This window comes from Acomys minous (genome assembly GCF_964271855.1).
Source record: "Acomys minous genome assembly, chromosome: 5".
Lineage (NCBI taxonomy): Eukaryota > Metazoa > Chordata > Mammalia > Rodentia > Muridae > Acomys > Acomys minous.
The window spans coordinates 93,228,223-93,256,054 of record NC_140494.1 but is presented as its reverse complement, the minus strand read 5'-3'; the positions used below and the strand labels follow the sequence as shown (position 1 = coordinate 93,256,054).

Below are 27,832 nucleotides of genomic sequence, written 5' to 3'. Positions count from 1 at the left end.
GAAGAAAAACATGCCTCTCACTGTTAGAAAAACTAAGACTAAACCCCACCCTCCATTGTTTTTTTTGTTTTGTTTTGTTTTGTTTTTTTGTAATTTTTGTTTTGTTTTGTTTCAAGACAGGGTTTCTCTGTTTAGCCTTGGCTGTACTGGACTTGCTTTGTAGATCAGGCTGGCCTTGAACTCATAGAAATCTGCCTGCCTCTGCCCCCCCAGTGCTGGGATTACAGGTGTGCGCCACCACACTGGCTGTTTTTGGTAATTTTTAAAGAGTAAATATATATATATATATTTTGTTTGTTTGTTTGTTTGTTTTTGTTTTTCAGACAGAGTTTCTCTGTGTATCCTTGGCTGTCCTAGAACTAGCTCTGTAGACCAGGCTAGCCTCAAATTCAGAGATCTGCCAGTCTCTGCCTCCCTAGTGCTTGGGATTAAAGGCATGTGCCGCCATGCTCAGCAATTTAAAGAACATTTTTATGTGCTAATGTGATTTAATTATTTACTGAATATAAAAATATTATCATTTAAAATTAAATCAAGGACACTCTGGGAATTCTCTGTCTCCAATTTTGCTCTGATGATAGTATAGGAGACAAAGTCAGTGCTTGGCCCGACACTCTTTTGTTTATATGCCAACTTTCTTTGTTTCCTCCCAAGATGCACAGCCTTACCAAGAAGCAAGGCCGGGAAGCATAATGATGGCAGATACTTCCATCCAGAAACGAAGGACCTCGTGCTGCAAGGTCTCTGCTGTTTCACGAGTAATGGATGTCTGACAAAGGTTTTTAAAATTACTTTTTAAAAATAATAACCAGATTTGGTGTTCCAAGATGATTTTTATTTTTTGTGCAAGTGTGTTACAATGCACATGTGCAGATCAGAGGACAATTTGCAGGGTGAGGTTTTCATGTGGGCTCCAGGGATTGAACTCAGGTCACCTGGCTTGGCAGCAGCACCTTTACCTGTGTGACTTATCCTGTCAGCACCAGATGTGGTGTTTATTACTACAAATATAACTTAAAGAACACTGATCTGGACAGCCGAGGAAAATAATACTCTGAACTTGAAAAGTAGTTTGAAACCTATTGCAAAGTTATTTCCAAAAAAATAGGATGAAAATACAGATGCTAGATGGTCTCAGTTTTCCAAAAAGTGAAGTTTCTTTTACCAAAAGATGGAGGCAGACAGGAATGTCAGTCACAGACACTCACCTGGATAAAATCAGGGAACCGTTTCTTACAAGTTGGGCACGTGAAGTAGCCATCATTGACATGAATGGCCACATGATCTTTCAACAAATCAAGGCGGTCAAAGGATTCTGGGCAAAAAATGCAAGAGTAAGTCTTCTGGTCCGAATGGAGCTTCATGTGGCTCTCCAGAGAGGCACTGCTGATGAAGCCCTTGTTACAGAGGTCACAGGTCAACGGGCAGTTCCCCTCCCGCCCATGGAAGCGCAAGTGTTGGTCCAGTTTGTCCTTTTCCCGGAAGGCCTTCCCACACTGCAGACATTTAAAAGGCCGGAAGGACTTCCGGATAAACAGATGCTGAAGAGCTGCGTTCTGAAAGACACAAACAGAGCCGAGTGCTAAGGAGACCAATGGTGACTCCTGCAATCAGATTTTCTGGAGAAGGTGAACTCCAGGACGCACAGGAAAAGGAGAGTGGTGAGAGCGGCTGAGGCTGAGGCAAGCCCAAAGAAGTTTGTCTTGAAGAGACACTGCTTTGGGGTTTCACTTTATAGTTACATATGTGTACTTCCTTTTGAAAAGATTTAAGTAAATTTCAAAACATGTTTTCCTTCTTTTCTTTCTTCCTTTCTTTTTTCTTTTCTTCTTCTTCTTTTTTTTTTTCTTCTCTCTCTTTTTGAGACAGGACCTCACTATAGCTCTGGCTGTCCTGCAGCTCATAGATCCCCCTGTCTCTGCACACAAGTGCTGGGGTTAAAGGCAATCTGCCACTACCTCTGCTCAAAACATGCTTTCAACAGAAAACTAAAAAGGAAAGAAAACAAACCCAGAACAGAACAGAACAAAAACTGGAGATTTGGAAGGAAAAAACTTGGGCAAATGACACATGCATAGATGAGACTAGAGTATGTCAGGCAAAAGTCCTTGCTGAAAGAATTGAAAACATGACTAAAATGTGTCACAATAAAGTAACAGGAACTGAAGGGCAAGGAGACCTTCCTCAGAGGAAGGCGGAGAAAGAAATAGGCATGGGGTTTCTTTGGGTATGAGAAATTAAATCAGCAGATTTTATGCTGTGTGAATTACTGATCTCAATTTCAGAAAACGAGCTGAAGGGGAAATGAAGATTTATGTGAATGTACTTGTTCGTGGGGAATGACGTGAACACATCATAAATGGAATATATGTATTTTGGCTCTTAGAGAATTCGGAGGGCTGGTTCCCACAGTAGCGGTCAGTTCTGGACAAAGCTATGCTCCCTACTGTGCTTCTGGTCTAAGCAGGTCAATCTAGCTCTTTCTTCCAAGACAGACTGCCCTTCTGTGGCTGGTTAGCTGGCTTGTAAATGTTTGCAATTTCCACACGGACTCCAAACCACAGAAAATAGATACGTGGTGGACTCTGTCACAGCTGCTGAACAAACAACTGGCACTCCACTGGGAGCAAATCCTCAAATACGGGGATACAGAATCAGTACTTATTTGTGCTACAAGTAAGAATACCCTCAAGTTCCTCAAACCAGAGGGCAAAGGTCTAGGTGGCTTTACGGTGGGGAGGCCCTTCCGAACACTCCTGTGAGTAGGTATGCAGGGCGGCTGTAAGGAGCGTCACTGAAAGGCTAGTGAGGATCGCCATGCATTATTTGTGCAATGAAGAAAATATGGTGGTCAGCGTGTACTTTTAATTGCTTATCAAAAGCACCTTGAGAATTAAATTTTGTGTGAAATAATCATGAGGGAAGGCAAAATATTTATTTTTGATTCACAGAGATTTCTGAACATGGTCCAATTCATACGCCAGGAAATCATCTCTCCAGGCTTCTTCAGCAAGCGGAGGAGAGGTATTTAAGGTGCCACCTAGTCATTTCTTTGGAGTGGCAAACAACAATTCTGCTGTCTTCCTAAGTTGACTGGGGCTGCTTGAGTGACAGGAGTGGTGTACCACGTCTTACTCCTTTCTGTATCTAGATCCCTGAAGAAACCACTTAATCACAGGAAGTCTCACATATTGGCCTGAAAATTAATCAAGTGTATTTCAAATAAAACAAAAATTATTCCTAGGTTCTTTCCTACAGTTTCCACCACGATCCTGGAGAACAGATCTTTTATGAATCAGCCACAGTTGCTTTCATTTCCTCAAGCTCCTTGGTGGCAATCTGATCTTTTCCCTTTATCCTGACACATACACTTGGCAGAAAGGCGCTTCCTAATTTCTTCCACTTGCAGAGTGTTATGGAAAGACGCCAGGCAACCAGATGCTCCTCTAAGGGTCAGTGAAGAGTCGGGATTGAGAGCATGTCTGCCATGTAAAAATCGCTGCCTTGAGCCAACCTCGGTCGAGTTTCCAGGGACAGAACTGCTGCACAATGGTGGGCTGATCCCACAGGGGCGGCCGTTTCTCCTGGGTGTCCAACTCAGAACTCAGCTTTGTTCTGCTCCATTATTCTCCTCGGTCTCCTGTCACTTCTGATTAGCATGAGTCCCTCCAGACACTTGATTTTAACAGCGCAGCCACCTGGCTCCCCTGCCTTAGCTCTATTGCAACTTTTATCATCATTGCCATGGGGCCCTGAGCACTGTCTGAGGCTCACAAGCTGCCGGCTTCTCTCTGAGATAAGCGCACTCGCGTTACAAGGTAGTGAGCTCTAGGCTACCTCCACCCTTGACCCACTTGCAAACTGGTTCTGCTTTAAGGGAGTCTCTCTTGTGTACAGCCACTCCTGGGCCACTTCTAGAAAAAAATCATCACAAACAGGGAGGCTGTGCACAGATGCATTGTGGGTCTTCTAATCCCTGAGCGCCCTTACTCGGTGCCACCATACTGCATGGCACATCAGCTGCTCTAGGGATGCCAAAGGAGTAGCCTCCTGAACTCAACTGCATTACAGCGAATTCTGAGAAGCTTCTTCATTTGTAAAGTGTTTCTAAAGTTTGAAATCAATTGCTATTGACCCATTTTCATACTATTCTGATCCTGAGACTAAAGAGAAATGACCCAATTTGCTTGTTGGGTTTTGGTTGTGTTAAACCAAACCAAACCAAACCAAACCGAACAAATAATTCTTCAGTGTATCATGCATCCAGCTTTCAAACCCTCTGGTGGGTTAATCCTACCTAACATACCTCACGCTCCATTCTCCCTCACCTCGCACCCAAACCAGGGTCAAGATACTAGCTGTGCTGCGTCATAACAGCACCAAGCACTTGTGCCTGGCCCTCCGATCCTATAACTGACTTCCTTTGGCATTATCTACCTCCCACAAGCGACAGTTTTCCAAGTGCCTATCTCCTCTGTCTACAAACTATTTCCTGACTTCCCTAAATTCAGTCTTTTGCTCTTCTCGGTTCCTGGAGTAGTCATGGGCTGCCCTTGTATATTTACAAGGAACATCAAATAGCTCTCTGTTAATACCGGCTCCTTGTTAGACTATAAGGCCTTAGAGCCCAGAGCTCTGTTGGTTGCCCAGACACTGCTGAACATGCAGTCCAAATCCAGCACCATAGCACACATCCCTGATGCCGCTTCAGGGCTGGAAGGGGCCTGAAGGCCACTTATTCCAGCCTTTGCTTCCACAGGAACAATCTCCAGCCTACAATTTACTCATTTGTCTATTTGGAAATAAACTCTCATCATTCATTAATTTGCATTTACAGGGGCATCCAAATTGTGTTTTCCATCTGGATTTAGTAAGTACAGGATGCAAAGAACAGCAGGTCAGCAAATACTTAAATGACATTCTGGTATGTGAAACACAGGAAACCAACCTACCTGCAGCTCCAACTGAGCAGGCAGCATTAGAGGAGAGAAAAATAGTTACATTACCAATTGGATTGGAAGACTTCCCTTCAGTTGGTCATTACCAACCTGGATAAAAAAGATGAAAAAAATATATAGCCCTACTTTTTAGAACGTGTGAGAGGAAAAAAACAAGATAGATGAGCTAAGATGGACCTCCAGAGGCTACACACATGGCTTTTGCACTGATGCAAGGAACCTTGTGCTCGAACTAGTACCCGCCTCTTTTAAAAACTGAAGTGCACAAACAGCTGGACTAGGCTTGTGCATTCCACCCTGACTACCGGTTTAGATGGGTTTTCAGTTAATTTATTTATTTGTTTATTTTTATTTCCCTTCAAAACAATTAAATGGAACGAGCATTTCTCTGAACTTGGTAAGGCATCAGAATTACCAAAGCACAGGTGAGACCAGCTGGGCAAGAGGGCACATGCCGACTGGGAAGTGACACACAGTGAGGGATAAGAAGACGCGTGTTTGCACGGTCTCTCCTTCAGTTTATGAAATTGTTGAAGTTAACCAGCGGCACCTGAAGGTTGTATGTATTTTGATCACAGGGCCCTTGAGGCTGTCATGTGACTGAGCATGTGGAAATGTACAGTTACATGAAGTGTATTCCTAAGGTCCCTTCTAGTCTATAAGCAGACCAAAGAGGGAACAGACCCAGTTTCTCTCATTGCTGCAAGAACCCAAACCAGGAGTCACTATACCTATCTCGGCAGCACACCGTGAATACCTTGACTAATCACCGTTAGAAAGAACGAAGAGAGAAAGAAAAGACCAAAGCAACCCCACGCTAGCATGACCATCCATCTAGAAAATTTAAAGGCTAGAAAGCTTTATGTGCAAGTGTGTGTCTTTCATGTGCAAGCCAAGCACCACAAATCCTTTTGCACACTAGCTGCCATAAACGTGGGCTTGTATCTTACATCCTTACTTTTTGTGGACACAGACATCACATGAAACCATATTGCTTTCCACATACACCCACTGCAGTTCCTAAGTCAGCCTCAAATGAAGCCCACAAAATAATAAAAAGAAACGTGCTGCAAATGGAAGTCAGAGGACCTCTGCAGACACACAGCCTAAAGCCAAGAGACAGAGCACAGGAGTGACACCCCGAACAGCTCCTGAAAGTAGCTGCTTTACGCAGTGCCAGGTGTGTACCCTGAACCTTCCACATTAACTGACACAGATCCCTTCTCAGGGACACTTGCTAGTCTCCCTTAGAAAGCACAAGTAACCACATTTAGTTACCTGTAATTCCCTTGGGAGCTATGATTAGACCCAGATGAGAAAGACTGGAAATAGAAATATTATAGCCAGGGGGGAAGAGGCCCCGCTTAGCTTGTGTGAGGCCTTTGGTTCAGTCTACAGCACCAAAAAGAAAAAAGAAGAAAGAAAAAAATTAAGCAAAATAGAAATAATTATTGTAATTAAATACACCTAAGTCCCTATTTTGAAACTTCAAATTCAGAAATATAGGGAGCTATCATATTTTAAGTATACTAGTCCATGAGCTGCCCAAATCCAAGCCTCGGTGTGTCATAACTATGTTGACGGACTCGAGGACAGCCATGTCAGCTTGCCATGAGCAGAGTCACTGAGAAAAAGCACTTCTGCAAAGTAAGGTGATATAAAGGCCGTGTGAAAGACAAGGTGCAAGATTCTGAAGAGAATGGTCAACAGGCTGGGACACAAGGCCCTGAGAGCTGTCCAAGAAGAGGAAGTAACTGGCCAGCCACGGAGTGTGTACTTTCCCACTTACTCGGATGCGTTTGGCCCTGCGCATGTCATCCGCTGTCAAAGTGGTCTGGGTAGGCACTAGGCTCTCCTCTTGCTGTGGCTGCAGGTGCAAAGTGTGAGTTTCCGGTTCCTGCTCCAGAGAAGATGGGGTTTCCTGCGGCAGCTGTGGGATTGGGATGGATGCTTGTTCTGGCTGATCCAGCCCGTTTAGAGCAGCTGGTTCCGCCTCATCAAACTGTTCCTTTGTGGGGAAATGCAGCAAGTCCTGAATTTGCAAACATCAGGAATTACCTCCCTATCTCCATAAAGATCAGAGATACAGAGCTATTGGCTCAAATTCCTTAGCAGTGCTATCCATTTACTGAAGGGATAGGGTCTTGACACATTTTCTAGGGTGGCCCCAAACTCCTAGGCTCAAGCACTCACTCCTTCCCCCCTCAGGCTCCTGAATGACAAGGACTATGGAACATGCCACCTAGCCCAGCTACAGCTTTAAAAAAAAATGATTAGTGTTAAGGTACTGAAAATAACACTCTCCCTCTGAGAAAGTTAGCAGTAAATGTGTGCAGAAGGCAATAACTGTAACACAGCCCTGGTCACAGAACAAGGAAATTGGCATAGTGGCATAGTAACCATTTTAATGGTTTAAGTTAATTAAGCAAAGCTCTCCTTGAATACCTCCAGTCAGTTTCAACACTCTACTAGCACAGCAAAGTTAAATCTGTATGATAATATGTGAAAATACATACTTTCTGTCCTGTTCCAATCCCGATTTAGTTAACAGGACAACACTCTAATAAGACAGGATTGTAAAGAGTGTTAAGGTATCTGTATTTTAATATAGGCACAGTTGAGTGCTCCCCAAAACACGCATCTAAAAAGGAGCTCCTTTGACTCCCAGTACCTGTGTCCCATCGTCACTCTTTTCCCCATTTTCACTGGTGATTTCCAAACGGATAAATTTTGGAGGCCGCCCGGGCCGCCTGCCAGGGCCAAATCTCCTCTTGCCTCGACCCCTTCCTCTGCCTCTCGTTCTGGGGACAAGAGATTGGGTTATAAACAGTCATCACATGGCACCCCACAGCACTATTCCCTAAGAGGTTCTCACAGGCACCAGAACTTGACTTCCTCTCACTTCACTACTTCCCCTGCTTCTGTTTAGGTGGAGCCCACTGGTTTACTAACATCTGCTTTCTACGTTTCTCGCCTTTACTCTGTAACCTGGAGATGTCGTAAGGTTACTGGGGGTTAACCTGAGCTATAAAAATACCAAGCACAAGTCAGGCGTGGTGGTGCACACCTGGAATCTCAGCACTGGGGAGGCAGAGGCAGGTGTACTCTGTGAGTTCGAGGCCAGCTTGGTGCACAAAGCAAGTCCAGGACAGCCAGGGCTACACAGAGAAACCCTGTTACTGACATCACTTCAATTTTGAAAGGAGGTGAGAAATGCAAACAGGACGTGCTTGCCCCATGGCTCCTCCCAGGATTCAGACATTCTTCTCTTTCTCCTTTGTAGGGACTCTTATTCCTGCCCAGAAATGTGGCTAAATTCAAATAACACTCATGTTTTCCACAGCTTTCAAGACAGTCAAAAAAAAAAAAAAAACAATTCTAATTCAACTGTTCCATAACAGGCCAAGTAATGACAAATTACTTTAACTACAAATAGAAAACGTCTCTATCAGATGAGAGTCCTGGGCTAAGAATGCAGCTCAGTTGGAAGAATGCTTGCCTAGCATTCCCAGGACTGCATTCGCCAGGGGTGGTGGCACACACTTGTAATTCCAACACTCAGGAAGTGAAAGCAGGAAGATCAGAAGTTCAAGATCACCCTCAGCTACATAGCAAGTTCAAGGCCAGCCTGGACCACGTCAAACCTTATCTCAAAACAATGGGAGGGAGAGAAGGAAAGGGATGGAGAAAGAGAGGGAGAGAGGGAAGGGGGGAGGGAGGGAGAGAGAGAGAGAGAGAGAGAGAGAGAGAGAGAGAGAGAGAGAGAGAGTCAGAGTCAGCAATAGACCAGATGCCCAACACATGTGAGGTCCTGGCTAAGGCAGGAAGATGGACTCAGACATAGCATTGTACACTTATTTTGGAAGACCTGTGTGACCTGACTAGACTGAGAAGCACTGAGGACATTAGCAAGCACATCTTTGCAGTGTGTGCATGACTACTTCCAGAGACAGTTACTACATGGAAGAGAGGCGGCTTTAAATGCAGACAGCACCAGCCCTCATTCTGGGGGTCTCCATGGTCTAAGACGGGAGCCACCAGCACAGGTGTCCCTTGTTGCCGTTTGGTACTGTGAGGTGAACAGCTCTGCTCTGCTATGTCCTTTCCAGCACCGCAGGTTGAAACTACAAACGAAACAATGTCCTCCCCCCCCCTTGAATTATTTTCTCATTTATTCTGTCATAGCAATGAACAGCTAGCATGTGTGTGCTGCATACATTAACCTGACCATAGTTCACTCTTCCACACAGTTATTTAATCAAATATATATTTCCCAGGAATTTTTTTTCCTATTTGTTTTTTTCTGACATGGGGTTTTACTACATTGACTAGGCTGGCCCCAAACTCCTGAGCTGAAGGTGTCCTGCCTCTGCCTCCAACTGACCTGTGACTGCAGGTACCCAACACCTCACCTGGAGTTCAGGAACTTTTAAAAAATTCTTTATTATGGAAATTTCTGAATACAGGCAAATGGAGATAAAAGAATAATGAGCCAATATATTCATACTCAATTTTAAGACTTATTTATGACCAATCTTATGCTGTCTATATCCCCACTATCTCCCCACAAATTACCCATTAAACTGTAGGCACCTTTATCTGTCACAACCTCAGTAAGCATCTCTGAATCTTAACAACTCTACATACACATGCATGAACATATAGACACAATGCTATTATTACACCTACAAACACAATAGTTGCTCATTGTTAGTAGTAGCTAGTAAGCATTTTATCTATGTGTCAGACACTATGCTAAGCACTGGACACATCACGACATGGGACTGCTATTACCCTCAGAGATCTAGCAGACTGTAGGCATGCAACCCAAAAGTCATAACGTAGTATAAAGATGCTTACGATGAAGCCATGTACATGCTTTTAGGGATATTCAAACATGAGTGACTTGAATCTCATTGTGTTGCTCCTGCCCAGGACATTTACCCCTGTGGTCCTATCCTAGCTTTTGTCCTCCTTAGTATAAAGCTTCGTCATCCTTAATCCACCATGCCTTGTCCACCAGAAGTTATCTTTTCACTCTCCAGATCACTCCTCTAGTTCCTGGGCTCAGCTTCTCTGTCCACTTCCAACCCTGTCCTTTCTGCTTCCGCAGCAGGCACTCTTAGGACTATCATTAAGATCACACTGCCTGCTTCTGATTCCCACCTCTATTGTTGCTTCTCTATTTTCCCTGTGCTGATGTGTGTAATTAAGCCACACAAGCCTGTGCCATTTCCTTCCCTTCCTCCCTCTCTCTAATAGTACTCTCGTGGCTGGAAAACAGCACACAAAGTTGCTGTGGTCTTTTTCCTATTTAGTGACTATGAACCCAAGGTGGGCACCCAGTGTTGCAAACTATTACATGGTTTCTCCCTAGAGCATCTCCTTTCGCACTTTCCTAAGTGTGGGCCATGGCAGCGCCTATTTTCCAAGCCCTGTAAGTGTGGGCCTGCTCCATTACTACCACCCTTCTCTAAAGAAGTCTCATCCTCCACCTGGCCTGCTAAATAACTTTGATCAAGGCTCTGTCTTCATTCTTACTCCAGTATGTACTAAACTAATGTTCTCATATTTTTGTTTTGTTTTGCTTCGAGACAAGGTTTCTCTTTGTAGCCTTGGCTGTCTTGGACTCACTCTGTAGACCAGGCTGGCCTCAAACTCCTATCCACCTGCTTCTGCCTCCCAAGTGCTGGGATTAAAGGTGTGGGCCACCATGCCCAGCTAATGTTCTCGGTTTTTATCCAAATGGTCTTTTGAAAACCCAGCATCACAACATTCTCTGACAAGAGCTTCCTAAAGACCATGTCATACTTAAAAGATTAAATTTTGTACCATCTCCCCTAAGCCCATGACTCTCCCCTGTCTATTTTTTATATAGTAAAATTAAGCATATAATTTATTCCCATGAAAAAAAATCATAGTGTTCAGAGAAGTGTGAAAATCAGAGATGCATATTACTTCAAATATATATATATACTGTCTTGGGCTGGTGAGGTGGCTTAGAGGTCAAGAGCACTGACTGCTCTTCCAACTGAGTTCAAGTCCCAGCAACCACAAGGTGGCTCACAACCATCTATAATGTAATATGATGCCCTCTTCTGGCCTGCAAGTATACATGCAGACAGAACACTGTATACATAATAAATAAAATTCTTAATTTAAAAAAAAAGAATTCTCAATTCAGGGGTTGGAGTGATGGCTCAGTGAATAAGAATATTGACTGTTCTTCCAGAGAACCCACGTTCAACCCTCCAGCACCCACATGGCTGCTAATAATGGTCTGTAACTCCAGTTCCAGGGGATCTGATACCCTCTTTTGAGATCCACCAGTGCACACATACGGTGCACAGACATGCACTCAGGCAAACCACCCATAGATATAAAATAAAAATAATAGTAAAAGCAAGCAAGCAAACAAACAAACAAACAAAAACACAATTCAGAATCTAGTTAAAGGATAGTTAACCAAGGTAAAAGGGTCTTTCAATATAGTTATGGACTATGCTGGAAAAAAGTAAATAACAATAAAGAAAACATTTCCCAAGGTATTCGGCATCCCACCTGGTTAGCTGTACATACATGCATTTGTGTACGTATGTACACACACACAACATGCTTTCACACATCCACAAATGATTTCAAACCCTGAGAACCAAATCTGTGAGCCGTTGCCTCATATGCGCACCTGGTAAACACATCTAGTTTCTCGTCATGAGAATTGAGGTGCTGCTGCAGCTGCTCTGAGCTGATAAAGCGGCGATTGCACTCGTAGCAGGGCCAGTTCCTCTCTTGCTCTCGAAGAACTGCAGCCATGGAAGAGAAGCCAGAATTGATGGTTGATGATCCACAGACACTGGGAAATACAGCTCCTGCTAGCTCCACCATCCTTATCTCACTGTGCACAGTAGCTGCTACTTGCATTAATTTCTTGTTATAAAATCAAAGGCTAAAATTTGGCAGAGAAGTCATTTTGAAGATCGTATTTTCTAAAGCATTCATCTAAGACATCAAAAGACCCACACTATCACACCTAACCCTCTCTTATCTCCTCAACAAGCAGAAAACTCTGTAAAGATCTATACTTAGATAACTTCCGGTTTCAGATCCAAGTTTCATAAGGAAGGATATATCTTATCACATCAAAAGTCAACGTCCAATACAACCTAGCAAAATGTCCAACTGTATATGCACGACCCAGCAGCAGTTCCTTTCCCAGTTGTACACCCAACCAGAGTGCACACAGACGCCTCCTAAAAAGCATGCATAAGCCTATGTACAGGTGCACTCCTCAGGGTAGTCAGAAACTGCCAGCAGTTGGATGATGAAAAGAAATCATCCTCTTATTCCTGGCCCCTTGGAGGTGACCGTTATGTCAGGAATTTCCTGAGGCTCTCCTTTTATATCCTATTTGATTTTTATTCTGGGATGTCTCACGGTGGGAGCTGATCTGGCTAGAAAACCATGAAGGTTGGTGCTTTGCGCTTGCTGATGCCAGTCTTATGTCAGGAGGGCAGAGCATGGCCACCACTCCACTGCCAGCCATGGCCATGTAATAAAGCTTCAGTAAAAGCTCTGGACACCAGAGCCCCAGGACTGCTATGTCCTGAGGACACAAATAGTCCATTCTAAGATCTGTCTGTCTTTTCGTTCACCTGGTCCTCTGGTATATCCTTTATTATAAAACTCTCATTGATTTTAGTACTTTCCTGGGTCCCACAAATTGCTCTAATAAGTTATGAAGCCTGCAGGGGTACAGGGAGTCCCTAAGTTATTACAAACATGCATTTGTGTATGTACATACACAGTACTAAAAGTAAGAGTAGCATGAGACCCACAGAACCCTGGAGCTGCTGTCTGAAGTGAGTCTTGTAGAAGACGATGCCTTTAACCTATGAAACATTACCTACTTCTGGGTACTTACCATCTTAACTACATAACACACTAAATCCATAACAAGGGAGACAAACTGCTGTACAGTTGTGAGTAGAGTGCCTAATAGCAGTAATATACAAATTTATATCCTATGTATTGTTATGGGGATGTATCTCAAAACTATGTTCACCTGGTAGAATGCTTACTGAGCAAGTCCAAGGCCTTAGGTTCAGTCCCCAGCTCCAGAAACAAAGGAAACAGTACATTCAAGCAGAAGATACCCAAACACAGAAAGATGAGCGTGCATCATATCATTTTGTTCATATGCAATCCGTTAATAAGCAATTAGTGTGTGGTATTAGAAGTCAGGAAAGTACACTTGGGGATTTGCGCAGGTGTGCTCACTGTGAAAATTAACCAAGCTGTACACACTTCATTATCTGTGTATCTCTCTGTAGGGAGATTACGCTTCAATCACATTTACATTAAAAACAAGGCCAGGGCTTTCCTGGCTATGTAGTCAGATATGATTAATTCCAGATAGGAATCTTCCTCTGACTCTAAGGTTCTAATTTGATAACAGGAGGTTTTCATTATATTAAATACTATTTTCTAGCACCCAGAGAAGAAAAGCAAAGCTGTCATTGTAATTTGATCCTAGGATTAAGCGGAAACCTACTCTCATATCTTGTGAGCTACGCTGAACAACAACAACAAAAAAGTCAGATGTTACAAGTACAAAAGGCACACTGGGAAGTCCAAGCACCTTTCCTTTCCTCTTCGGATATGTCGTGGACTTTCTGATTCACAAACTCGGCGTAGGACGCAGCATACCACACCTATAAGAACCAAGGACATCATTAAGGACCAACAGGCATCACCAGCTGTGCTTTGCCTGCTTAGATCACTTCTCCCGCTTGCATAACACAATGTGGGCGCTCCATTAACGCATCCATTAGCAACAACAGCCATGCTGTGAGCCCCCACAATATCCATCTGGCAGATGACCCGTGGGGGCATCCAGGATCCAGATGCATTGCCTGTTTTCGTCTTCCTTCTTATAAGTTGTTGTTATTGGAAAAAAATTCACAAGGCTTACACACTCACAGTATCTTTATCTAAAAAAAAAAAAAACCAGCCTTTAAAAACCGCCATTTAAATATGGGTTTTTATACCGCTGTAATCATAGACGCTGTCACTCGGCTTAATGATGGGACCGTATCAAGTGTCCCTGTGTTCTCCTGGGGCTGGACTTCCTTCCCATCCCCTTAGCTTCTGCTTCTATTCACTCTCCCTGGCTGTGGCCTTCACTCTAGCCCTGTCTACCTAATCTGTATATGTCCCTGCTCCTCAAAGCTTAATCTGAACCCTGAGTCTTATTTTTCTCTCTGGTGTCACACCCATTTTCAACCAACTCTATATTGGTACCTCCTAAATCCCAGGCTGGCCTCAACCTCAGTAGGTAGCTAGCTGAGAATGCCCTTGAATCTCTGATCCTCCTGTTTCTGTTCTCCTGAGTGCTGAGTTTATGTGGCTTATGTGGGATTGAAGATTCAAGCCAGGAATTTGTGCATGCTCTGCTAACAGTGTACCCCTGAGCTACAGCCCAAGTCCTTTTATAGTTTTATTTTTAGACTGGATCTCACCTAGTTGCGCAGGCTGGCCTCCAAGTTCTAGCCCTCCTGCCTCTCTGGTTGAGTAGCTGTGATTACGAGTGCGCACTGCCCTGCTCAGCTCTCACCTCTAATACGTAGGCAAGAATGGCTTTGCTGTTGTGTTGTTTTTGTAGTCCTGGGAATCCAACCCTCTGTATGTGCTAGTAAACTGCTCTACCCAACGCCAGCCCTTCCTACCTCAAATTCTAAATGCCCTGCCTCCCGACAGGCACTCAGATTTAAAACCTTCTATTTCGCCATTTGCTTCAGTAATCTTTAGCAAGGACTGTGTTCAGATCTGATACACTGCGTGTTCAGTGTTTCAGCTGCCACTCATGCAGACACCATCTCTTGCCTAGATCGTCACCTGACTTTCTAATTAGCCTCTCTTCTTCCTTGCAGTTCCTATTGCAGTCACAGTGGTGGTGGTAGTGATCCGCCTCCTCTTCTTCCTCCTCCTCCTTCCTCTCCTCCTCGTTTATTTTATGTGTCCAAGTATTTTGTCTTCATATTACATGTGCTTTGCCTAAAAGGGTTATCAAAGACCCTGGGACTGGAGTTACAGATGGTCTTGAGCCATCATGTGGTTGCTGGAAACTGATGTCTGGGTCCTCTGCGAATACAGCAACTGTTCTTGACTCTCCAGTCCCATGGTGGTCTTCTTAAAACAAAACTGGATTTTGACTTCTCATTTTGTGACAAGCCTAAAAGGCTTAATAATGATTCCCAAAGAACTCTGTGATCTCCCTGATACTTCGTTACACACCTCAGCCCTCTCACTACCTACTAACAGGCTCCTGGAGCATGCCCAGTGCTTTCCAGCCTGGAGCTAGGCTCCAGTGTTGCCAGGTCAAGCCCACTGTCCTGTTACTTGCTCTCTTTACATCATATGACACTTAACTCTGTTTATTTATATCTTTCTGTCCACCTCTCCCTCTAGATACAAGTCTGCTAAACACAGAGAAAGACTGTTTTTTCTTAATGTAGAACACACATCTGAAGTTCAATGTGTATTAACTGCTAAGTGAATTAATTATCATAATTTTATGTGCATTAAATATATGAGTGTGCTTATATAAGATTTCTATAGAACAACATTTTGTAGACTCTGTGTTCCACAATTCTTTAACTATGCCCCTCTAGTTATAATATTCTGTCATTTTCCTATTATTCTGAGATGTATGTTTTTCCATCTTAGAAATCAGTGACATACATCTAAAATGTCAGCACTTGGGAGAAGGAAAGGCAAGCTGAGTTTTAGGTTATTCTGGGCTGCACAGAAACCCTGTCTCAAAAACAAAAACAAAAAAACCCACAACACCCTCAAAACAAATAAAACCTCCAAACTGGGCACTTTGCTATTGTTGACACGGAAAGAAAAGCTACCTTACAACCCAGCACCCACCAGCCTTGACGCAGCTAGCACTAGCAGCCTGCTTTTCACTCCTGCAGAAGCCTAGCCTGGTGCTAGGCTGTCCTCACCTCCTCTTGGGCAAGCAAGTGGAGACCAAAAACCTGTCATTTCCCTCCAGAAGAGAAATTTCAAAGCAAAACAAGGTTGGTGAGCATCTGCAGGGTCTTGCTAAGGCACCAAGGAAAACTGTCAAAGTTCCTGCTGGCTTGGTCAGAAATCTCATTAATTTCCATGTACTGTTCAATTCGGAATAAATTCAAGCAAATGGGAAAGTACAGTGTCCAGACTTGCAGACAGAATAGCAGCGATGTGGGAAAATATCCCAGAAGCAAAAGTGTAACACTTACTTGGAAAATATTCAAGGCGTCCAGCTTGGTGGGATAGCCTAAAAGCTCAGCGTTGGCAGGCTGAGACAAGACAGCTAATTAGTTTGACGATAGCATGGGGTACATAGTGAGTTCCAGGCTAGCCAGACCTACATAGTGAGACCCCATATTAAAAAAAAAAAGTATTGGTGCTAACTGTGTCTTGGTACTCATACACCAGTGGGGCATAATTTATAATTTAATTCTAATCAAATATAGAGTAGATCCTTTGATGATGATGAGACAATCATTTTTGTTGATTTTATGAACGAATTATAATAGAAAAACTGCCAGCAAGTTTCTTAATGGAGCAGCTTAAAAGCTGTTGTGTCTTAGTCAGGAAATACAGTATTACCATGTTTTTGTTTTTGTTTTACAACTGTTTCCTTAGATTAACTTTGTGAGATTTGTCTTACTTGAACAAGAACATTTTTTTTAATCGATTCTAAAATACTCAGACCCTATAAAGTAAAGTAATTCTGTAATCAAAGTCTCTGGTTTATTTATTTATTTGTCATCATTGTTTGGTGCGTGCGAGCATGTGTACGTGTGTGCGTGCATGTGTACGTGTGTGCGTGCTTGTGTGTGCGTGTGCGCGCGTGCTTGTGTGTGTGCGTGCGTGTTTGTGTGTGTGTGTGTGTGTGTGTGTGTGTGTGTGTGTGTACACACCCATGCACAAGTGTAGGGATAGAGGTACAATAGAGGCCAGAAGAAAGCTCCCAGGAGCTGGCACTACATTGCCACCTTGTGGATGCAGGGACTGACCTCAAGTCATCAGGCCTATGTGTAAGTGCCTCTCTACCTGCAGAACTACCTCCCCAGCCCCTGGTGTCTGGTTTTTTTTTTTTTTCCTCTTAACCTTCACCTTCTTTATACCGTACCCATTTATTTCTGCTAATTTAAACTAACAGACAGTAACTTATAGTTTGATGATTTATAACTTTGTCTACTGCAATGTCGAGGATTCCACCTGGAATGTCACACACTCTCCACCAAGCTATATCTTAAGCCCTTTCAGCATCTTTTAAATTACAGAGAACTTATTTAAACGTGTCTTTGCTCTTTGTTTCCTCTAGTTAAGGACTGCTCCTGCATTTCTGCATCTGGTGAGGCTGGATGTGCAGAGCCCTCTTCCTGCTTTCCCATCTAGACAGTAAGTGCGTTACAAAGGTCCCTCCACTCAATGGCTTCCGTCTTATCTGTTTTGGTTGGCTGGTTAGATGGAGTCTTTCATCTCTTCTTTCTTTTTCTTTTTCTCTTTTTCTCTTTCTTTCTTTCTTTTTAGGTAGGTCTAACCATGTAGCCCTGGCTGGCCTATAACTAGCCACGTAGACCAGTCTGGCACTGGGCTCCACCTCCCAGTGCTGAGATTACAGGCATGAACCACTAAGGCCAGCCTTGTTTTGTTTGGTAGTGCTAGGTATCAAACCCAGAGTATTTCTTATGCTAGGCAAGTACCCTACCACTGAGCCAGGTTATTTATTATTTATTTATTATTATTTATTATAGCTAACTATTCTTATTTAGTTGCACCAATCAGTATCCCATTAGTTCCATCTGCTTTTTTCAAAAAGAAAACAGAACTTGGGGCACAGCTCAGTGGTTCCGTACCCAGCCCGCAGGTAAGATGGGATGGTGGGAGGAGGAGGGAGCCGATCCTTCCACAACCGAGAAGCTCTTTTCAGCCTTGGCAGCAGCACTTGGTAGCATACATTTGCAATCCCAGCCGCTGGGAGGGGGAAACAGAAGACCAGGGATTGAAGGCTGCTCCTTAGCTACATACAGTGAGTTAGAAGCCAGCCTGAGCTATACAAGGCCCTGCGTCTTATGGTTTCTGATACACTGACCATAATCCAATGGATGACCACGCCCATAGAAACCAGAATCAATGTGTTATTAATTATATTTTAAAGGATACAAAGTTGGGGAGTAGGGAGATATAGGCATATCTGGAAAGAATTAATGGGAGGAGGTGTGTGTGTGTGTGTGTATGTGTGTGTGTGTGTGTGTGTGTGTGTGTTTGTAAGGCTCTAATGCAAAACAAACAATACTTTTGTGTCACTTGAGCACAGTGAACATGCCTATAAGATCAGTACTAGGGAGACTGAGGCTAGGAGCATTTTAATTTAAGGCCAGCTGAGCTGTGCATGGAGACCCCATAGGCTAAGGGTGTAGCTGAGGGGTGACTGCTTGCCTGTCATGTACAAGTGCCCAAATTCAACCCCCAGCAGCGGGGGGGAAAACAGAATGTTCATTTACATACAGAATCTTTGCACAATTTTTATTATGTCATTGAGTTAATAAATAAATTCTAACAATTATTCCCCAAAATTATTTCTGAAATCAGAAGCCAGCACACAGAATTCTTTGAAAAAAATAAGTTTTTAGATAAAGAAAAGAAATCTTGTACATACAACTGAATCTCATTTTACAGAACCTCCCATTTCACAAGTGCTTCTTCCTTGGTATATACAACGGCACTGGCAACTTTAGTCTCCCCAACAGTCAGGGCCTCACCCCACACTTAATGCCTTGGTGTAGGCCCTTGATGAACACAAAAGTGACCTAGTCCCATTGTGTTTCATTGACAGGATTATTAAAAGGATAATACAGTACAGTCAACCCCATTTGTTCAGGGTCCACCAACAACAGAACGAAAGCATATGAATAAAACCACCATCTATACTGAGGTGAGGATGTTGCTTGCCACTGTGCCTATACATTAAGCATAATGACTATTTACACAGCACTTATACTGCAGCAGATATTATAAATAGTCTAGAAATAATCTGAAATTTATGTGAGGACATGTATGGGCTCGCATAAGAAATTTGAGCATTCACAGATTTTTGTGACTGTGGGGGACAGGGGTCCTGGAAGCAACAGGAAGGCTGAAGTCACTCAACAATGAAAGAATTATCAGGAAAGGACCCTTTTCAGGGAAGGAGCCTGAGAGTCACTGTGCTCACAGGCAGCTGAGGCTCCAGCTCTGTACCTTCAGTTCCTGCTTGGGCTCCACGTTCTTGATTGTCGTGTAGTACACATGGTGGCCATACTGGTAAGCCACCAGGTTCTGCTCCAGGTGGTTCTGGGCTGGGCGCACAAACATCATCCAGTTACAAAGGGTCTCGTCGGACAGCTCGAACCACAGGTCTTCATGCAAATCCCGGTCTTTTCTGTCTCCTTTGTCAAGAGAAACCTGTAGCCAAAGAGAAGGTAAACAAAATTATGTCCTCAAGAAAAGCAATACATATCCTTAACTGCTGAGCTGCCCCTCCAGCCCTGATGAACTATGATTTTCTTTTCAATATATTTTTATTTTGCTTTATTATGAGCCTGAGTGTTTATCTGTGCACCGCATGCATGCAGGAGTCCACAGAGGTCAGAAGCAGCATCAGATCCCCCTGGAACTGTAGTTACAAAGGGTTGTGAGCTGCCATGTAGGTCCTGGGAACAAAACCCTGGTGCTCTCCCAGAGCAGCCAATGCTCTTAGGCGCTGAGCTGTGTCCGTCTCCGCCATTCCCTGTGAACTGTTCTTCAACACAAAAAATGCCACAGGACAGACCCATTCCAAGACTGAAAAGTGTCTTGTGCAACTGTTCCACCATACACAGAGCACACACAGGCACAGACTTTCTGTATTCTAGGGACCTGGATGTGTAGCTCAGGCTACCCCAGAATTCACAATCCTCCTGCCTCAGCCTTATAACTGCTAGGATTATAAGTGTATGCTACCACACCAACTCTAAAGTAAAAACATGTTCACACAAGTTCTCATGCAGCCCAGGTTGGCCTCAAATTCACTCTGTTCCAAGAATGGCCTTGAACCTCTGACCTTCCTGTCTCTTCCTCTTGAATGCTGGCTGGGATTACAGGGCAGAGGAGCATTCAACCAAGTAATCTACATTTCCAGTCCTTTGCCATCATTTTGTTTAGAATAGAAAGGCAGTTGGCGTGGTGGCATGCGCCTTTAGTCCCAGAACCTAGGAGGCAGAAGCAGGTGGCTGAGTTTGAGGCCAGCCTAGTCTACAAAGGGAGTTCCACTACAGCCAGAGCTACATAGAAAGACCCTATCTCAAAAAAGAAAAGAAAAGAAAAGAAAAAAGAAACAAACAAGCAAACAAAAATGAAATAAACAGAAGAGAAAGTATACCGAGTTTAATTTTACGCCAGGCGTGGTGGTACACACCTTTAATCCCAGCACTTGGGAGGCAGAGGCAGGTGGATTGCTGTGAGTTCGAGGCCAGCCTGGTCTACAAAGGGACTCCAGGACAGCCAAGGCTACACAGAGAAACCCTGCCTCAAAAAACCAAAAAGAGAAAAAGTTTGATTTTATGCTCTCCCCACTTCCCCAAGAAACTCATGTGGGAATCCTATAACCCTGATTCCTCAGAATGTGACTACTTTGTGTCAAGCCCTTTAAAGAGGTGATTAAGTTGACATGACATCATCAAGGCACGCTGCAACCCAATAAGAGGAAGTGTGAACACAAGCACAGTGGGTAGAACCTGTGAGGACACACCAAGATGATAACCATTTTCAAATAAAGAAGAGACACTACAGAAAAAAAAAAAATAGCACTGCCAACACCTTGATCTTGGCCTGGCAGCCTTCAGAACTTTAAGAAAGATATTTCCATTTTAAGCTACCCCGTGGGTGTATGCAGTGTGCATGTGTGTGCATGCAAGTGGAGGTCAGAGGAGGAAATTTTTCTTCCTCCTCCTCTTCTCCTCCTCCTCCTCCTTAGATAGGGTTTCTCAGTGGAGCTGTGACTGTCCTAGAACTTTCTCTGTAAACCAGGCTGACCACGACCTCAGAGATATGCCCCCCTCTGCCTTCTGAGTGCTGGGATTAAAGGTGTGTGCACCACTACCCGGCTTCCTCAACAGCTCTTCATTTTACTCACTCAGTGACCCCAGATCTTTTTGATTCAGTCTAGCTAGCCAGCTCCAAGGATCCTGTCTCCACTGTCAGATTACTGGAATGACAGGTGGGTCAGCATACCTACTAGGCTTGTATTATTGTTACTATTTATTTAATATGTGTGAGGGTTTTGCCTGCATGTTTAAGCACCATGTGCATGCCTGGTGCCTATGGCAGCCCTAAGAAGGCATTAGCATTTAGGACTAGAGCTGTAGATATTATGAGCTGCCATATGGGTGCTGGGGATCTCAACTCTGGTCCTTGGGCTTGCATGGCGAGGGCTTTGTCTCTCCCCAGGCACCCTGCAATGTTTTAGGATTAAAGCTCAGCATAGTACTTGTAACTCCCAAGAACTACCTATCTCCAAGTGCTTATACAACGCCTTCAGCAGCTGCCATTCCCATCTCCAGTTTATTGAGGACAGAGAGCGAGCTTCCAGACAGGCAACTTAAAGCATGAAAAGAAAACTAGCAACCAGCTGGGATGAAAAGGAAAAAAGAGACTGTGCAAAAATAAGTGCCTCTTGGAAAGTCTTAGCAGAACAAGTGAAGAGGAAGTGGGAGAAAGCCCAACTTACCTTGAGATGAATGTAGCAGTCTTTCAGCTCCGAGCCCCTGACCAGCGGCCCCTCCACTGGGCCAAACTGGGTGCGCTTAGGAATCCGTCTTTTGGAGAACACACCACCAAGAAACCTATCTATGTAAAGGACCAGAGGCAGGCTCGCCCTTGCCCGGGTGAGCACAGGCCGGTTAGGGATGGGATGCAAAGGGCCGTGCTTCGGGCACACAGAAGAATGTGCATTGTTACACTCCTCACACCCTGCAAGAGAGAGCAAAGTCAGACGCCTCGAAGCTTCCCGATCCAGGGAAAAGGGTGCTAACCTAAAAATAATCCAAATCTAAGTTTTTAAGCCAATGTTCAGTTAATTCCTACTAGGGGGCTGGCCTTCCATTATAAAATGGAATATTCACTTTCATAGCCCAGGGAGAATACTGCAATTTCCCCTTAAATTCACCCTAACCCCTTTGCGCTTGCTAGAATATGCAAGCTATGACTTAACACCCTACGGTATAGTGGTTCAAATTTACAAATCAGCTTGTAAGAAAAAAAATGAAAAGCTTATTAGCTAAATGTTACAAAATCTGATGAGACAAACTATTTTTTTTAATATTTTGTTTAGTTTTAATCTATGTGCATTGGTGTGAAAGTGTCAGATCTTGGAGTTACAGACAGTTACGAGCTGCCATGTGGGTGCTGGGAATTGAACCCGGGTCCTTTGGAAGAGCAGGCAGTGCTCTTAACCACTGAGCCATCTCTCCAGCCCCGAGACAAACTATTTTAATAAGGCTGTTGGGGGTGATCAATCCTGACAGTACTGCTTAGTCCACTTCCTCCCCATGAACTTGAAAAGCTGTAGCACAGGGGTAGTCTAAGGCAAACAGAGAATGCTATTCACTTCAGGTTGCAAGGCCTGAGGATGCTAAGGCAAGCATCACCAGGATGCCTTCCTTTATGACTCAGACAGCACCATTAGCCGAGCCCAGGCAGGGCACACACTTTCAACTCATGCTGGAATTCTTTGCCTCAAGCCAGCCAGGCATGCTCACTTCCTTTGCGAGAGGAACCCAAAAGAGATACTCAGGGTCACAAATCAGAGACAAGTAACCAGGCCAGGCAGAGTTCATATGCATCAAGCTCCACCCCCTCTGGTTATGTGGTGAACTGGTTTAGGTACCCACAATTCCTACAATTTTCAAGTAATGCAGAGTGACTTGTATTACTATTTATAAGATAAAGTGGATTTCAGTGCATTTTGATTAAGGAGTTGCCTTGAAAATGTATAAATTCAAAGAAAATCAAAATAAAGTTCTTTGTTACACAGGGCTTAGATATGAGGCTGAGTATTGGCCCCACCGAGACAAGTTTTACCAACACCACAGAAAGCCCATGAGGGCAGTGGGAAGCCACAAACTCTGAACAGCTTTGGTCACTCAAAAGTGAATGAGGTCAGTCTGCCACGTGGGCATCAAAATCTACAGAAAGAAGCAATGGTAAGGCAGGTAAACACAGAAGCCTGAGCAGGCAGGACAGAAGGGCAATTCAGGGTGGGGTGGGGCCTGCCCCCCAGAGCTGGGGTACAGGTCTTCAAGGCATGCAGACTGTGGAGGGCATCTGTGCTGCACCTGAGAATGTTAAGTGTTCTTTTTAAAAAATATATTCTATTAATTTATTCATATTACATCTCAATTGTTATCTCATCCCTTGTATCCTCCCATTCCTCCCTCCCTCCCATTTTCCCCTTACTCCCCTCCCCTATGACTGTGACTGAGGGGGACCTCCTCCCCCTGTATATGCTCATATGGTATCAAGTCTCTTCTTAGTAGCCTGCTATCCTTCCTCTGAGTGCCACCAGGCCTCCCCATCCAGGGGACGTGGTCAAATATGGGGTACCAGAGTTCGACAATTCCATGAAAGACACAAAGCAGGGCTGGAGAGCTGGCCCAACAGGTAAGAGTATGGACTGCTCTTTCAGGGAAGCCCAGGTTCAACTCCCAGCACCCACATGACAGCTCACAACTGTCTGTGATTTCTGTTCCCAGGGATCTGACATCCTCACACAGACATACATACAGGCAAAACATGAATGTATATAAAATACAGATAATTTTTTTTAAAAAGAGAGAGAAAAAGCAACACAGTGCAGAGACCCGAGGTAGGCCAACTCATTGCAGCAGTTAAGAGCCCCGGTGTGGGTGCCCGGGTGCCCACCCATGTGACCCTGGGTAGGTACCTAACCTCTTCTGGGTTTCAGGTTCTTTATAGTAAAAACAAAAACAAAACAAGAGTCATGACCTCCCTCCTTGGGCTGCTGGGAAGACAGAGAGGTGATGTCGCACTGTGGGCTAGACTTTTGCTGTGCACATGACTACACTCCCACACATCGCCCACGGAGAGTCCAGTGCCTGCACTTACACAAATCATGGGGGTCAAAAGGCCTGGGTGGGTCAGGCTGCCAGTCATCCACATCGGTGTCCTCCGCATCCTCTTCCTCCTCTTCCTCTGTATCCTCATCTTCATCCTCTTCTTCTTCCTCTTCCTCTTTTGTGTCTAGTGTGGCAATTGGGTTCTGCAGAGTTGCCAGCGGGTCGGAACCGTCAACACTCTCAATGGAAGGCAGCACCTGGTTATGTACAGGTAATGAGGCCTGGACACAAGCTTGAGGGGCAAAGCAAGCAGGCACCTCTTTTAAGCGAACTAGGACCCACATATATGCACAACAAATACATTCTTGGCAGAATATATTTTCACCCTAGTTTCTTGCAAAGCTCTGGGGTGGGGGGGGGGGATGGCTTGTATCCATAGGCAACTTTCTCCAACAATCTAACTTCCTTTCAGCTGTCAAATGCCCTCAGCTCTCAAGCCCCATCATCCCTCCTCACCTTTTGCCTCATATCTGAGTAGAGTAAAACGCCTTTGACACACACCAGTAACTGGTTCAAATCTAGTTCCTCTCCTTGCTTGCACAAGGCATTTCCCATAGGCTTAATGGACCTTAATGGAGCTATTCCAAGAGACTTCAAGTACACACATAGCATCTGTCCATTAAACCTGCAGGGGATGCCTGTGAGGTCTGCAGTCGTTATATCTGAACTAAATCTAGGACAAGGGTCTCTCCTTCCTTCTAAAAGTGACTGTCATGCAGGGAAGAAAACATAGGCTTTTTCAACTACTTTGCTTTTCTAAGAACTTGTGTGCTTTTGTGATATGTACATATGTAAGTGTATGAGTGAGTACACTTGCATATACATGCATATATGGAGGTCAGATGTCAACATTGGATTGATCACTCTCCATCTATATCATCATTCATCTATATCATCTCATATGTATGTATGTATGTATGTATGTATGTATGTATGTATGTATAATGGTGTGTGTGTGTTTGTGTGTGTGTGTGTATATGAATGCAGGTGCACACAGAGGCTAAATGTGTTGGATCCCCTTGGAGCTGGAGTTATAGATAGTTGTGGATCAACTGATGTGAGTGTTGGGATTTGAACTTGGATCCTCTAGCAGAGCAGTGCATGCTCTTAAGCACTGAGCCCTCTCTCTAGCCCCATTTTATTTTTTGGGACAGAGTCTATTACTGACCTTGAGCTCATTAAGTCAGCTAGCCTGGCTGGCTATCAAGCTCCTGGTATCTACTTTATCTCTGACTCTGCAGTGCTGGGGTTACAGGCACACACCCCGATGCCCACCTTTTTGTTTGTTTGGTGGTTCTTTTTGGTTTGTTTGTTTGTTTGTTTGTTTGTTTTTCAAGACAGCGTTTCTCTATGTAGTCCTGGAACTCACTATGTAAACCAGGCTGTCTCTGCCTCCTGAGTGCTGGGATTAAAGGAGTGAGCCACCACTGCCCAGCAACCAGGCCCAATTTTTATGTGGGGTCTGAGAACCCAAACTCAAGTTCTCATGCTTGAACAAGCTTTTTTCCCACTGAGCCATCTCCCCAGCCAGCTTGTTATTTTTCAAAGACAGAATTACTACGTTGCCCAGGCAAGCTCTCCAAACTCCCAGACTCAAGTGACTCTGCTGTCTGCTGCGTATTTGTGACTACTTGTCTCACCTTGGTGTTTTGTTTTGTTTTGTCTTCAGTGCTGAGAAGGGAAGCCAGAGCTTTCTACCACTAAGCTACAGGCCTGCTTTTAAATCTAAATACAGGGTATAACATGTGGTTGGTACAACTTCATAGCTGATAGCTCTCTTTTGAAACACTCTGAGAGGCTTAAGTGTTTTGGAAAGAACAAAAGAAGTGAACTTTTTTTTTTTTTAACTTTGTTTAAGTCAGTGTTGCAAATAGGTAAATATTTAGGTGACATACAGGATTAATGTTGCTCAACACACATGCAGAAAAGAAACAGCATCCTACAAAATGAGTGTTACAGCATTATAAACTACCCTCAAGGGGCGTGGGGTGGCACACACCTTTAATCCCAGCACTTAAGAGGCAGAGGCAGGGAGGATCACTGAGTTCAAGGCCAGACTGATCTACAGAGTTCCAGAATAGCCAAGGCTACACAGAGAAACCCTGTCTCCAAAAATCAAAACATAAATAAATAAATACTAGAAATAAAATAAACCACCCTCAATTCCTTTTAGCCAGTGTCCTCTCTCCTGACCACATTCAACCATGTCCTCCTTATCACTGAACCATTTAAATGTGCCCACTCGCTTTTTCTCTATCTTCCCATACGCTGGTTCCCTCTGCTAAGATGTTAATCCCTCACCTGCCTCCAAAGTGCAACTGTGTTCTACTTCTCCAGCAAGCTACGTGTGATGGCCTGACCCTCCGGTGCTCTGAGCATCTACTGCCATTCGAGACAGAGTCTGGCTGTCCAGCAGTTCTGGACCTTATTTCCTCTCTGGGTAGTCAGGACATCTGTGAAGAGTTTAATGACATTTCCCCATGCACCTCTCCTGTTGGTTGGAAGCTAGGCCTTTCCCTATGGGCTTCCGTGGAAAAGTCTAACTTCTCTGTCATATGATACAAATATGCAAGGACCCAAAATTCCTAACTCATTCATTTTTCGTATAGGCAAACTTCCAGCTCCCTGATCATCTTGCATCTGTTTATTCCCTAGCGAGTTGTATATGTCTGTGGATGTAGCATCATCCACTAGCATGTGACAGTCACCTTCCTCTGCAAACTTAGTAGACTAAGTTACTGAGTAAGCTTAAACTTCCAGATACGAGTTGTTTTCCCACTATCTTCCTCTGATTTTTTAAGTCAATCTTGCTATGTAGTTCAGGCTAGCCTTCAACCTGTGAACCTCCTACCACTGCCTGCTAAAATCTGATTACAGGCATATGCCACCAAGCACGGCAACTCTTTTTTTAAGAGCCCCATGTAGCTAGGCATGGCCATACATGCCTTTAATTCCAGCACTCAGGAGGCAGAGACAGGCAGATCTTTGTGAGTTCAAGGCCAGCCTGGTCTACATTATGCACTCCAGGACAGCCAGGGATACATAGAGAGAGAGATCTTGTCACAAAAATCAACGTGAGCCCTATAATACCTCAGAATGGCCTTGAACTCATGACTCTTGTCACCACTTCCCATGTAACTTTGATAACATGTGTGCACCTGCATGCTTGGTGTTTTAATGTACATTCACTGAGCCCAAAAGCCTAGACTTTTACACTACATTCTATCTGTACATCTCAGGGATTTCTAGAACATTTTTATGGGTGGAAGGGAGAGAAACAGGAAGATACTCTGCCTCAGCCTCAACAAAGAACAGATGGCCCCTGAAGGCGAAGAGAAGAAAAGGGGGTTTCTGGCAGTGCAGCCTCCTCAAGCATGTCCTGCAAGGAAGCACTGCATTCCCACCTATCACCTGAGCGGGCCTACACCACCCTCTCTAAGCCACTTCAGCTCAGTACCAGTGTTAGTGACAACTGCTATCGCCACTGACCCACGGCACACAGACACCTCTGCTCTTTGTAAAGCCTTTGTCTTTCTACAGAGCCCAGCAATAAGATGCACTGCACAACCCAGAGTTATTCTAAAAGCCACAGCAATGCATTTGTTTTCAATAGATGCGGTTACAAGAAGTCTGGCTGGGCAAGGTTTCTGCTGGCTTCTC

The 27,832-nt window shown here is 44.2% G+C and overlaps 1 protein-coding gene across 3 annotated transcripts in view; it reads right to left on the bottom strand.

The window, feature by feature from the left end:
* Positions 1-27,832, bottom strand: part of PRDM10 (PR/SET domain 10) — a 117,995-nt gene that overhangs the window by 37,006 nt on the left and 53,157 nt on the right. The window contains exons 5-12 of one of the 3 annotated variants that reach the window (XM_084781121.1): positions 24,162-24,369; positions 21,766-22,007; positions 19,260-19,463; positions 13,597-13,669; positions 11,644-11,761; positions 7,630-7,759; positions 6,748-6,990; positions 1,209-1,556 (exon numbers count right to left, since the gene is read on the bottom strand). In XM_084781121.1, coding sequence (XP_084637247.1) covers positions 1,209-1,556; positions 6,748-6,990; positions 7,630-7,759; positions 11,644-11,761; positions 13,597-13,669; positions 19,260-19,463; positions 21,766-22,007; positions 24,162-24,369 — 1,566 coding nt within the window. Of the gene's footprint in view, positions 1-1,208; positions 1,557-6,735; positions 6,991-7,629; positions 7,760-11,643; positions 11,762-13,596; positions 13,670-19,259; positions 19,464-21,765; positions 22,008-24,161; positions 24,370-27,832 lie in introns of those variants that run through there. The other 2 variants (XM_084781120.1, XM_084781119.1) reach the window with 2 other exon arrangements.